This window comes from Hypanus sabinus, chromosome 10, assembly GCF_030144855.1.
Source record: "Hypanus sabinus isolate sHypSab1 chromosome 10, sHypSab1.hap1, whole genome shotgun sequence".
NCBI lineage: Eukaryota > Metazoa > Chordata > Chondrichthyes > Myliobatiformes > Dasyatidae > Hypanus > Hypanus sabinus.
Window position 1 is genome coordinate 132,364,163 of NC_082715.1, and position 13,754 is coordinate 132,377,916.

The following is a 13,754-nucleotide window of genomic DNA, read 5'->3' on the forward strand; positions in this document are numbered from 1 at the left end:
TGAGACAAAGATCACAGGGTCATCAGGTACAGCAGGGATCTTCACACCTGTAGTAATACTCTCCCTTTTAAAGTGGGCATAGAAGGTGTTGAGTTCATCTGGTACTGAAGCATCGCTGCTATTCATGCTATTGGGTTTCGCTTTGTAGGAAGTAATGACTTGTAAACCCTGCCAGAGTTGTCGTACATCCGATGTTGCCTCCAACCTCATTCAAAATTGTCTCTTCACCCTTGAAGCAGCCCTCTGCAAATCATACCTGGTTTTCTGGTATAGACCTGGGTCGCCAGACTTGAATGCCACAGATCTAGCCTTCAGCAGACGACATACCTCCTGGTTCATCCGCACAGGTTTCAATGAAGTCAGAAACAACTGCAGCAAACTCATCCAGATTCGGAGATGAAACCCTGAATTTGGTCCAGACCACTGATTCAAAGCAGTCCTGTAGGCTCTCCTGTGCTTCCCTCGTCCATACCTTCTTGGTCCTCAGTGCTGGTGCGGTAGTCTTCAGTCTCAGGGAGCAGAAGTACAGCCAAGTGATAAGACTTCCTGAAGCGAGGGAATGGAATAGCACATTAGGCATTCTTGCTGGTGGTGTAACAGTGGTCCAGTGTGTGTTTCCTTTGGTTGCAAGTGATCGTAATTGCTTAGTGATTTTGCCTCTTATCATGTTATATACCTCTGTCAAGTCACCTCTCATCCTCCTTCACTCCAAAATCTTGCTTACTGGAGCAACCTGCTCACCAAAGCAAATTCATTGACACATCCTTCGTTTTACCCTGTTCACTCTCACTTCTCCCTCTATCCCCTGAATCATTTGGCTCCCTGACCGTAAAAGCCTTACTTTTGTCCCACTATCAATCTTTATGGTTCATTCCATCTCCATGAGTGAAATGCTTTGAAAATCTTTCTTATTAAAGACCGTCTATAAATGCTGTTGTTATTGTAGATCTGTTATGTTTACTTTTTCTTTCTTATATTGCATTTAGCATGGTAATTTTGACACCATTTGTCCAACTTAGTTCTATGTGATTGACTCTTCTGTGACCTTGCTGGTTTCTCAAACTCTAAATTATTCAAAATGAAAATATCTTCAAGAAGACCTCATAGCAGAAAGGTTGGAGAGAAACCAAGCTTGTTCAATCCCCCCCTCAGGAAGGAGTCATGGCAGAGCTTCTTGGTGCAACGTTTCTTCAGTCAGAACACAACTGGACTTCGACAGTGTAGGGGGAATTCATTATATTTAATGCTCTGTAAGTAAGCAGTTGAAGTGTGGGGAACATATTAGTTTTAAGTCACCCTGAACTTCGAGGTCACATGTTAGTGACGATTGTACAGAAGAGACAAATGGTGAAAATATGAACAGGTAAATCTTATTGCATAAGCTGCTAGTGAGAGTGAGTCTTTGGTTACATGAATATCCTCTATTTTATCCATTATTACAGTATAGTGTTCCAACTCAGTCATTGTTTCCAACAGTAAATTGAGAACAATTTGATATTTTAAATTATGAAGGATTGTGACAGAGGTTTCAATTTCAATGATTGTAGGATTGAATGCTATATTGATGATTAATTATGAGTTTTTTTGTGAGACTGTGTAGTGCACCCCCGAGTATATGATTATGGCAAAGGTTATGCTAATGTTAAATAATAAATTGAGTGGGTGGCGAGAAGAGAAATACAAGAGCAAGAGATTAGTATTGTAGACGGTAAATTGGATAGGTTGAAAAACATTTCCTTTTGCTTTATCTGTATATAATTGCAGAGACATTTAAATTTGCTGAAATTCTTAATTACAGGTCTTCTCTGGTTTTAAAATAAAGCAAACAATGTTGGAAATACCAGCCAAACCAGACAGCATCTTTGGAAAGAGAGTCACTGGACCAGTTCTGATGAGAAGTCATTGACCTGATATATGGACTGTTTACTCTTTCTGCAGATGCTGTCTGCCTGTTTGCACATTGGCTGTTAATCCACCTTATATATTTTTTCATTGCTTCTATTGTATTTCTTTATATTTACTGTGAATATCCGCTGCAAGAAAATGAATCTCAGATAGTATATGGTGACGTACGTACTTCGGTAAATAAGTTTACTTTGAACTTTAAGTGTACCAGGGATCAATGTTGACAGCAATAATTGAGCGTAAATGGGATTGAATTCAGAAACCTATTGTAAATTAATAAAATTTGCAGACAGTGCTAAACTATGGCAGACAGATTAGCAGTTCCATTATTTGCTCGAGTAACTATGTAGGGAATTAGAGCAGCAGGAATTTAAAAGTCTCTGAGAAAGTTGGGCAACCTCATGAAAAAATATTAAAACAGCGATGAAGTTAAAAGTGGACTGAACGTGCCATCTAAGATTTGTGGTTCAGCATATCCAACCAACAGAGATCAGCAATCAATAAATCTAATTGAATGTTGACCTTTACAGCTGAAGCAATAGCATACATGTCAAAGGAAGTCATTATGAAAATATATAGTGCTCCAAAACTGTATCCAGTGTTGATATCGTATAGTACTATGTTCACCTGTTTGCACTTGCCATTGCCTCAGAAAAGCAGCCAATTTAATGAAAGACTCCTTCCATCTATACATTTTCTCTTCTTCCCCCTTCCATTATCAGAAGGTAAGAAGCTTGAAAATGCACACCCCTGTACTCAAGGAGGGCTCCTGTCCTGCTATTAGAAAACTTTTGAATGGACCTCTTGTAGATCAAGATGACTTCTTAACCTCACAATCTACCAGTTTATTACTAAGGCCCTTGTGCCTTATTGTCTACCTGTACTGCACCATTCCCTGTAACTGTAGTTGTAACACAATATGCTGCATTCTGTTATTACTTTCCCCTGTAATGTTTGTGTTTTGAAATGATGAATGGCTTGCAAAACTCAGCTTTCCATTTTATCACATTCGTGGTACGTGTGACATTATAAACCAATACCAGTTCATTTTGCTGCACACAACAGAGACCAAGACGAAGCACTGAGGGCAAGATTTACCTGAGTTATGATGGGTAACTGAAAACATTTGGATATTTCTCCTCGTAAATGCTCTCCCGAGACGTGACCTTGTGGAGTTTTGTATTTACTTGGCATGACATTATACAGATGGAGTACAAAACAGATTTCTTGTGAATGCCGAGTAATTGGGCCAGGACATGAGATCTTGCACATTTTACGATGTTTTTATACATTGTAAATCCCTTTGCCAGAGTCACAATGGTGACTACCTGTGTAAGCTTGGTATTCAGTTATTACACTCTCCCTTAAGTGAACACACATTAAGGATATAATCCGCTTTGGGCCTTCGTCAAAGATGTACACATCAATTTCTGTGGATGGTGAGATTTACAATTCACTCCTCTGCCAGAAAAATAGGCTTTATCTTCACTAAGTATATTCTACAAAACTGCTTATTGATATCTTTAGTCCCGAGGAAGGCCCTCAACCAAAAACATCAACTCTTTATTCCTGTCCGTGGATGCTGTCTGACCTGCTGAGTTCCTCCAGCATTGTGTGTGTGTTGCCTTGGATTTCCAGCACCTGCACAATCTCTTGTGCTTTTATTTCTTTAGTAATGTTTAAAGACACACTGCACCACTCACTTTTCTAGTCTATCCTTGACTCCCCACTGCTGCATTTTCTACTTTCTTGCTGTTCTCCTTGTTACGTCCCTAGCTACATTGCCATCTTGCCAAGCACCTCATTAGCTCCCTATCCCTGTCTTTCAAGTTTTATTTGAATAATCCACTCAAAAGTCAACAGTCACCAAACCTCCGCCTGATTGTCTTTTTTAAATGAAAATCTGTTTTTCAAACAACCAAGTTTGAATTGTTAATGCCACAAGCATCAAGACCTCAAAAAGACCAGGGCATGCATTGCAAACGTGGGCAGGCAGCCAGCAGCACAGATTTGTATGTGTCATGGCTTGGTATGACAGCTGCTCTGCCCATGACTGCAGGAAACTGCAGAGTGTGGTGGACACATCCCAGAAACCAGCCTCACATCCATGGAGTATGTCTATACTTCTCACTGCCTCAGTAAGGCTGCCAACATAATCCACCCACCCTGGATGTTTTCTCTCTTCTCACCCCTCCCATTGGGCAGAAGTACAAAAGCCTGAAAGCAGATGAAGGTTATGAATAAGGTGGATGTTCATAGTCTTGTTTCCAGGGTTGGGGAGTCCAAAACTGGAGGGCACAGATACAAGTGAAGAGGGGAGAGATTTAAGAGAGACCTGAGGTGATTTCTTCACACAAAGGGTAGTGAGTATGTGGAATGAGTTGTTAGGGGAAGTGGTCGGGGCAGGTAAATTGCGACATTTAAGAGGCATCTGGATTGGGTACAGGACATGCAGGGGACAGACTAGGAGTATAAGGGGCAACTGTAAATTACAGAGGGGATGCTGCAGTAATTGTGGACCAGTTAGCCCCGTGGTCCTGTCTCTGTTACTCACATAACACCAGGCTCAAGGACAAATCCTACCCCTCTGTTACAAGATTATTGAATGGTTCCCTTGTGCAATAAGATGATCTCTTGAACTCACAATCTACCTCCCTATGATCTTGTACCTTACTGTCTACCTGCTCTGTTGTTACACTTTATTCTGCATCCTGTTATTGTTTTGCACTGCACAGCCTCGACGCACTGTGTAATCAATTGATCCATATGAACTGTATGGTACATGTGACAACAATAAGCCAATGCCACTTCCAAGGTATCTGGGTTTAACTCTAATTGCATAATGCCATGGGCAATCAAATACAAAGACAGCTGGACGTTATTGAACGTCCTTCTAGCAGCTCCTGCAGCCAAGCTGGTGCCAAACATATTGCTTCATAAGCTTCCCTTTGGACTACACTAGTGAAGCCGAGAGGGGCATCTTGATGACTGGGCATCTCAGGATTGCCATACCTTCTGCCTGGGCTTGTGATGATGATCAGCACCCATTGTCCTTTGAGAGAGACGGATGCCAACCAACCACAGTTCCAATTGTATTTTGTTTTCTTCTTGTAATACAGAGTAGACTAAGTTGGTGTTGTGGGTTTGCTTTCTGTAAGTTGGGCTATTTCTTCAGCTCCCACCCCACCCACCAATGCTTTAGCTCATACAGAAGTACAAATAGATCCATTGTGCATCAAAGGTACCTGCAGATTGCATCTACGTTGCTGTCACTGACTCTGTGAGGTCTATGAAGTTAACCTGAAAATGCTGAAGATAACAAAAAACAAGCAGAGACAGAACCAAACATTATTACTCAAGAAACTATAGGCAGTCTTTGTGATATCAAAAACATATTTGTCTATCAACTTTGTCGAGGGTCAGAACCATCTTTACAATAATCACCGTAAATTAAACTGCACTTAACCTTCAGAATTATTTCTTTCTTGTCCATGATATATGTGAAATACTGCTGAGAGTATTAAAATTGACATAACTCACATAATTTACTCTTAACGCTAAAGAACCTGTTTAAAATAATGTTATTGTAAGCCCTGATCTTATTTTGGATGTACCTTCAAATAGTTTAACAAATAGTCTTTTGAATTTTTTCTTGATCTAATTTTAATTTTTCTATGAAGTCTTTTTGTAAAAACTTCAGATTTCCTGGAATATTTATTTTTCTGCACATCTCATGCCAAATAAGTTTTCTAACAGCAGCCTGTCTGAAAGTTCATAATAATGCATCTTGACAATTGTTTGTAAAAGCTTAGCTTTGTGAATGTGAACTTTCAAAACCTATTGATTGAACCAATTAATATATTTATTTTCTTGTTAAAAAAAGAATGTATGCTAGTGTCATTATAAACAGTGTTTTTATATATGCAATAGATGAAGTATGTATTTTTCTCATATTTTGTGTTTTTTTTTACTTTCTGTAGTTACGTCAAATAATCAAGGCTGGAAAAGGTGTGAGTTCATCTTTTGAATTATGCCATTACCATGGAAACCAAGCATTGGAAGCCCTAAGATGCTTTCCTACTTCAGAAGCAAGATCAACTTTGGAAAACATAATTTATGCTGTAACCAAATTCTAAATGGTGAACTGCAGTGGAAAGTCAAACTATCGTAAACCCATGCAGATAAGATGTCAGTGGAACCTGCTACTTAATTGTTCTTTGAAAAATAAATTGTGATTTTAGTTAGTTCTGACTGAAATTGTGCACTGTGATGGATAAAGATATACTCTTTTAATCACAGTGTAATGAAGCAAGTTAACGTGGCATTTTCCTCATCCTCAACTCACTCTGCAAAAAAAATTGCAGAAATTTACAGAAAGGTCAAACAGCTTTCCCTTGTCATGCCAGAAGCATAGTAGAGGCAGCAAGGGCAGAAATAATTAATGAGTTTTGCTGCTGTGACCTCAGCAAATGGACAGGAAATAAGGCCGTATTGATTGGACACAACCATGAATGGCGCCACTGTGGTGGCCTGTGGTTTTTTTCCCTACACTTGGAGGACGGGGGTAATGAGACTGCAGGTGTTGCAAGAAACACTTCATAACCTGCCTGATAGACCTGCCATGTCAGAGTATAGTCTAATTTATCACCCATAGGGCAATTTTTAGTGTAAAGATTTCATCCAAGATTGTGCAAAAATATTGCTGTTTAAATTCCTGTTTGTGACTTGTGAGAAATTATGTTAGTTTGATTTAAAAGCATCACAGAAAACCTGTGCAGAATATTATGTTCTGCACACATATAATCAAGATTTGATTATTTTTATTTTTTTGCCAGACTTTATTACGGCTAACGATCTTTCGGGGTTTTCCTATTTCTTGGGAAGATCCAATTTGATACCACAGATACTACACTTAAAGCTGCAACAGTAAACCAATAATCTGTTTAAAATTAGTAAATACATCATTTGTTCAAGTTTATGTCTGATTTATATCCCTTAAAGTTGCCTTTTGCTGTTGATGGCTCTAACCAAAGGTAGAAGGATGGTTTTATAATAAAATGCTTAAAATAAAACTCCCTTTCTTGCGTCTCCTCTTAAAATATAAAATGTACTTTTATCATTCCAGAAAACTGTTCTCATTCACTTCACGTTTGTCATATTCCTGCTGAGGCAAAAGTAAGTTTCTTTTTAACCTTAGGACTTGGAAAAGTCTTCAACAATGAAGCAAAAATGACAGTCGCAGTATATGGAATATCTCGTCTGTAAGTTGACACTGTCTCTATTTTGTTCATAGAGATGATTTTTGTGGTTTGCATTCATGCAACCCGAGACCAACGTTGACAAGAAGGCTGAGTTTACATAAATGGTCTGGATTCGGTCTAAGCTACCTTTCTTCCTTCTGTGGTGTAATTACAGCCCAATTTTAATCTGAAGACAGCTAACACAGCAAGCAGATATTATTACAAGGTTCACTCAAATAATTAGTATGTTTACATTCTCCAAATTCTTCGCAAAAAAGGCAATGCATCACATTATTATACTCCTGTTGTTTATAAACGTCTGTATGTTGATTTCAGTAGATAAAATGAAAATAATTTTCAATAAGTATAATGTTAGTGAAGTATTTCTCCCCAGTTGTGCGATTTGTCTATCAGGTATCTTCTTTGTTGTTCAGCATCATTCTGACTGCAGACGATTGTTTCTGAGATATCTTGACTTACAAACGGATTCCTTCTTTTAGGTTTAATTTGAAAAATGCAATCTGAGTAATTGTTCTTCCTAATCCATACCCTCTACATCCAAGGCATCTCTCCTACCACCGCAGAAACAGATAACTATGTCATGTTTCATACCGATAAAGTTTTGTGCTCATAAGTGTTTATATCACTATGATTATGATCACTATGCAGAGCAAGGGCTGTGTGTAAATTCCTAGGATATGCGATTTGGCCAGTTGCTTTTAGGAACTTCAGTAAAGTGAAAATACTGATTTCCAATTTTAGCCCGTACAAAGGTTAAAAGGTTGAAGACTTTTAGGACAAAATTCATCGCGGTTTCTTCTACTGGACCAAAACTCCAGTTTTCTTAACTTCCCAGCTTACTCTTTTCTCTTTAGTTGGCTCCCCCCTGCCCTTGATCTCTGCTTACTAGTTGAGGATTACAGTTAGCATTTTAATAGTACCAGTGAAATGAAAACTCAAAAACTTTCCTCTAACAGTTCAATAAAAATAATTCACATTGAAATAATGTCTGAACAATCCAGGCGCCAAATTATCTTTCTATACAGTAAAATGTCACTCATGCCATCTCATGGATTTTTTTTGTGAAAGGCATTTTCAATATAATATTGAAATTGTTTTTGGAGAAGAGTAGACTTTTCACCAGTTACTCAGTGATAGAATGGGTTTGATAGACAGACTAACTCCAGAGGTGGAATGACTTATTCCTCTTCCTGCTGGGAAACATCATAATTAAAACTCTTTGACAGGCCGAGCTGCAACAGTGGGAAAGTTTCCACTCCAGCAGAGAGTGAAAAGCAATAGATTATTCTTACTGATTTATCTTGCAAGGATTCCAGGCTATACTTCATGAACTTATAGTTATTTCCATTTGAAAAATAAATCTGCTCTCTGTCTACAACCTAGTAAGTTTATTTAAAACACAGAGGAATATTTGGGCCTTGGTGTAAAATGTGCAATACAGCAGGGTCTGGTCATAGTATTCACTGTTACTAACATTAATGGAATTAGTGTTTAGAAATGGAGATCAATATGAAGGCATGACCATGTTTATTTATTGCATGTGACTGAAGACCAGCTGCAATGCCATTCTGCTTGTTAATCCATGTTTCTCAAGAAGGTTTCACACAGTAAAACAGCAGTTAATGAGGCGTTTCAGCCACGCAATGTTTTCTTAGGTAAACAGGTGGGTGCAAGGATGTCTTGGTTCTACTCAAGTTCCGTGGTTCAGGAGGCAGCTGATGAGCCCAATGTGGAACCTCCAGACTCTACCATAGCTGTATCTGACAGGTGGATTGGTGGCGGAAGCAATATACCCCTTCTGCCATTTCTCCTGGGCTCTTCTGTGCTCCTGAAGAAAAGGCCAGAGATTCCCAGTGCCACCCAAAGTAAACCTTTCGCAGTGTGAGCCGTCATCATCACTGTTAAAGGTCTTGCCATTAAGAGTGCACTCTCTCTTTACATCTGATCTCTCAAGGTGCAACACTTCACATTTCCCTGGTTTAAACTCCATCTGCCATTTTTCCACCCGTTATCTGCAACTGTATCCCGCGGTAGTCTTTGCTAGTCTTCTTCACTATGTGTACAACACCACCAATCTTCATGTCATTTGAACACTTAGTAACCCACCCATCTATGTCTAAATCCAGGTCATTATATAAATCACAAGCAGGAGACATCAAAGTATGGATCTCCATGGAACACCACTAGTCACAGACATCCAGCCATGTGCTAAGTGGTTTAATTTTTCCATTATTCAATCATGAAGCTTTATTGTTGGTTGTATTGAACTGTGAGGAGGGTTGGTAAAGGGTCTTTGAATTGCAGATGTTGGCCTTTGGGCCCATTTCCTTATAGGTATCAATGGATGATGGGTAGCTGGTCATCAGAGCAGACAGCAGAGTATATGTACAAATGTCCGTGCACTGCAGCTGATGACTGAAGTTGAGAGGACCGGACTTCCTGAAAAGGTTGAATGCCAACTGAAAAAACAACAGGCCTTGGGATTATTTCTCCTGAAGTACTAAACTCTGGAGAGAAACATCTGAGAAGTGAAGCACAGGCCAGAAGAGCTCAGAGGTGCCATAACTATGACCAATCTTCAAGAAAGGAGCGAATTCTGAGTATACGTACAGTAAGTAGAAGGGACATCACTGCAAGAGGATTTCTCTCACCACTTACTTCCTGGGTGCAAAAATCTGCTCCCTAAATCAGAGTAGGTTTATTCCACCAAGAGGTAATAGAACTTTGACTAGCGGCCAATCAGTGTTTGGGATTAAGTAGCAAGAGCAAATTGAAGGAAGGCAAGGACAAGCGCAGTGGCCATTGTTGGAGAGGCCATCATCTCAGTGGACGTAATTAGAGAGGCGATCTTGAGGCTTCCAGGAAGAGAGACTACACTCAGAGAAAGCAAAGGAAAGAAAAGCTCAATGTCTTTTTTCAGAAACAAAGAAAACTTAAAGCACAATACAGGCCCTTTAGCCCATAAAGCTGTGCTGAACATGTCCTTACCTTAGGAATTATCTGGGCTCACTCATAGCCCTCTATTTTTCTAAGCTCCACGTACCTGTCCAGGAGTTCCTTAAAAGACCCTATCGTTTCCGCTTCCACCACCACCGCAGCCGGCAGCCCATTCCACACAGTCACCACTCTCTACGTAAAAAACTTACCCCTGACATCTCTGTACCTGCTTTCAAGCACCTTAAAACTGTTCCCTCTCGTGCCAGCCATTACAGCTCTGTGAAAAAGCCTCTGACTACCCGCATGATCAGTGCCTCTCATCATCTTATACACCTCTATCAGGTCACCTCGCACCCTCCATCACTCCAAGGAGAAAAGGCCAAGTTCACTCAACTTATTCTCATAAGGCATGCTCCCCAATCCAGGCAACATCCTTGTAAATCTACTCTGTGCCCTTTCTATGGTCTCCACATCCTTCCTGTAGTGAGGTGACCAGAACTGAGCACAGTACTCCAAATGGGGTCTAACCAGGGTCCTATATAGCTGCAACATTACCTCTCGGCTCCTAAACTCAGTCCCACGATTGATGAAGGTCAATGCTCTGTATGCCTTCTTAACCACAGAGTCAACCTGCGCAGCAGCTTTTAGTGTCTTATGGACCTCTGACCGCAAGGTCCCTCTGATCCTCCACACTGCCAAGAGTCTTACCATTAATACTATATTCTCCATCATATTTGACCTACCAAATTGAACCATCTCACACTTAATCTGGATTGAACTCCATCTGCCACTTCTCAGCCCAGGTTTGCATCCTATCAATGTCTCACTGTAACCTCTGACAGCCCTCCACACTATCCACAACACCCCCAACCTTTGTGTTATCAGCAAATTTACTGTCCCATCCCTCCACTTCTTCATCCAGGTCATTTATAAAAATCACAAAGAGTAAGGGTCCCAGAACAGATCCCTGAGGCACACCACTGGTCATCAATCTCCATGCAGAATATGACCTGTGTTGTGGATAGTGTGGATTGGCCTTCATCAATCATGGAATTGAACTTTGGAGCCAAGATGTAATGTTGCAGCTATATAGGACCCTGGTCAGACCCCACTTGGAGTACTGTGCTCAGTTCTGGTCACCTCACTACAGGAAGGATGTGGAAACCTTAGAAAGGGTGCAGAGGAGATTTACAAGGATGGTGCCTGGATTGGAGAGCATGCCTTATGAGAATAGGTTGAGTGAACTTGGCCTTTTCTGCTTGGAGCGACAGAGGATGAGAGGTGACCTAATAGAGGTGTACAAGATGATGAGAATCATTGATCTTGTGAATAGTCAGAGGCTTTTTCCGCGGGGTTGAAATGGTTGCCTCAGGAGGACACAGGTTTAAGGTGCTGGAGAGTAGGTACAGAGGAGATGTAAGGTGTAAGTTTCTGACTCAGAGAGTGGTGAGTGTGTGGAATGGGCTGCTGGCAACAGTGGTGGAGGTGGATACAACAGGGTCTTTTAAGAGACTTTTGGATAGGTACACGGAGCTTAGAAAAATAGAAGGCTATGGGTAAGCCTAGTAATTTCTAAGGTAGGGAAATGTTCAGCACAACTTTGTGGGCTGAAGGGCCTGTATTGTGCTGTAGTTTTTCTGAGTTTCTATGACTCACAAGAAGGGAAAGAGGTAGAAGAAAGGAAACTATTAGTCTGACCTCAGTGATTGGGAAGATGTTGGAGTCAATTATTAAGGAAGAGGTCTCAGGGTACTTGGAGGCACAGGATAAAATAGGCCATAAGCATGGTTTCCTCAAGGGAAAATCTTGCCTGACAAATCTGTTGGGCTTCTCTGAAGTAACAAACAGGAAAGACAAAGGAGAATCTGTTGATGTGTACTTGGATTTTCAGAAGGCCTTTGACAAGGTGCCCTACACGAGGCTGCTTAACATGCTACAAGCCCACGGTATTACAGGGAAGATCGTAGCATGTATAAAACAGTGGCTGATTGGTAGGCAAAGATTGGGAATAAAGGGTCCTGACATCTTGCCTTTTCAGCCCATCTGGCCCTGTGTTTAAATTGTTCAGCAAGAACAGGCAGAAATTCAGCTACCCGTACACTCACTCACTCATTCCAGCACATCTGCCCATCCTTGACTTTGGTCTTACATTCCCACATTGGAATTCACAGAACCAGAGTGTATGCAAGTTAGCCTTAAATGCTTAAGATGAAATACATCATCCTAACCAATTAAACTGAAGGATTGTGAAATTAACACTATACGATTCAGGAAGGTGAATTCAGCCACTGACTGTCAACCCAGGCCCCCAAACTGAGAGTGGGAAAGGAAGCATTGAGAGAGTTTAAAAAAAATGGTATCTTTGAAATCGCCTTAAAACCAGAGGAAGTGAATACAAGTTAATTTTGGGTCATGAAACAAACAGCACCTTGACTCCTTTTATTATACAATGTATGTAGCAGCTTTTGGAAACTTAAGTGTAATCACATCTGTTTCTTATCTGAAAGTGCTGAACCATTTGCTAATGAATACCACCAAGTGCCATTAACTTGACATGGAATTCAGAGGTGCTACAGTGTGATCTATTCGATACGCCCACGTCAACATTCAACCCTCCCATTCCATGCATGAGTTTTATGTTCTCCATTAGTGGATTTCTTCCCTAATGGCCGGAAAAATATAAATGCTCCCTAATCGCAACCATCAATCCCCACTCCAACTGCAAATGGTAAACATCAAATCATCTTTTGCATCTTATCACCGGTCAGCAGCAACGTAACTATGCAAACTGCCTTTTGGAACCAATGAACGCTGAAACATCGCTTTAACTTTTAGAATTTGTCACTGAACCCCCATCATTAGAAAATAACTCCCAGGGATTAGTGCAGATCTAGTTTGGTCCATTACAGTGACAAGAGAAGAAAAGAAGCATTAACTTCATAGACTGAAAGTGAAACCATAAAGAGCAACAACATAATCGATGGGCCAAATGGCCTAATTTGGCTTCTATGCCTGATGGCCTTGTATTTAAAACGGAGGTTAATAAGTTATTAATCAGTAAGGGCACCAAATGTTGTGGACAGAAAGCAGGAAAAGGGAGTTGAAAGGGATAATAATTCAGCCATGATGGATTGGTGGATCAGACTCGATGGAGCAAATGTCCCAATTGTGCTCCAGTGTTTTATGGTCTTATCAGAAAGGAATGAATTATAATATAGGAAATGCAGCAACCAATCTGCACAGAACAAGGCCCAACAAGTAACAATTGGATATATAACCTGATTTATGTTAACACTTACGTAGATTGAGATTCAATATTGGTGACTTATTTTTTTAGTCATAGAACACTACAGCACAGGAGCAGGCCCTATGGCCCTTCTAGTCTCTGCTGAACCATTAATCTGCATATTCCCTTTGACCTGCACTGAGACCATAGCCATCTATACCTCCCATCTATCCAAATTTCCCTTAAATGTTGAAATCAAAATTGCATCCATCACAGGCGCCGGCAATGCGTTTTGCACTCTCACCACTCTCTGAATGAAGAAGTTCTGTTAGAATATTCCTAGAGAGAACATCCTGTGTCCACCAGTGGTCTGCTCGGCAAGCAGCCTCCTTTTGTTCTCCAACAAACTTACAACCAACGTAAGC

General features: G+C 40.4%; 1 protein-coding gene across 2 annotated transcripts in view; it reads left to right on the forward strand.

Annotated features, from left to right (window-relative positions):
* Window positions 1-6,977, forward strand: part of pdss2 (prenyl (decaprenyl) diphosphate synthase, subunit 2) — a 221,227-nt gene extending 214,250 nt beyond the window's left edge. For both annotated transcript variants that reach the window (XM_059983003.1, XM_059983004.1), the window contains one exon: window positions 5,886-6,977. In XM_059983003.1, the coding sequence (XP_059838986.1) occupies window positions 5,886-6,041 (156 nt within the window). In that variant the 3' untranslated portion in view covers window positions 6,042-6,977. The remainder of the gene's footprint in view (window positions 1-5,885) is intronic.
* The last annotated feature ends 6,777 nt before the right edge of the window (window positions 6,978-13,754 follow it).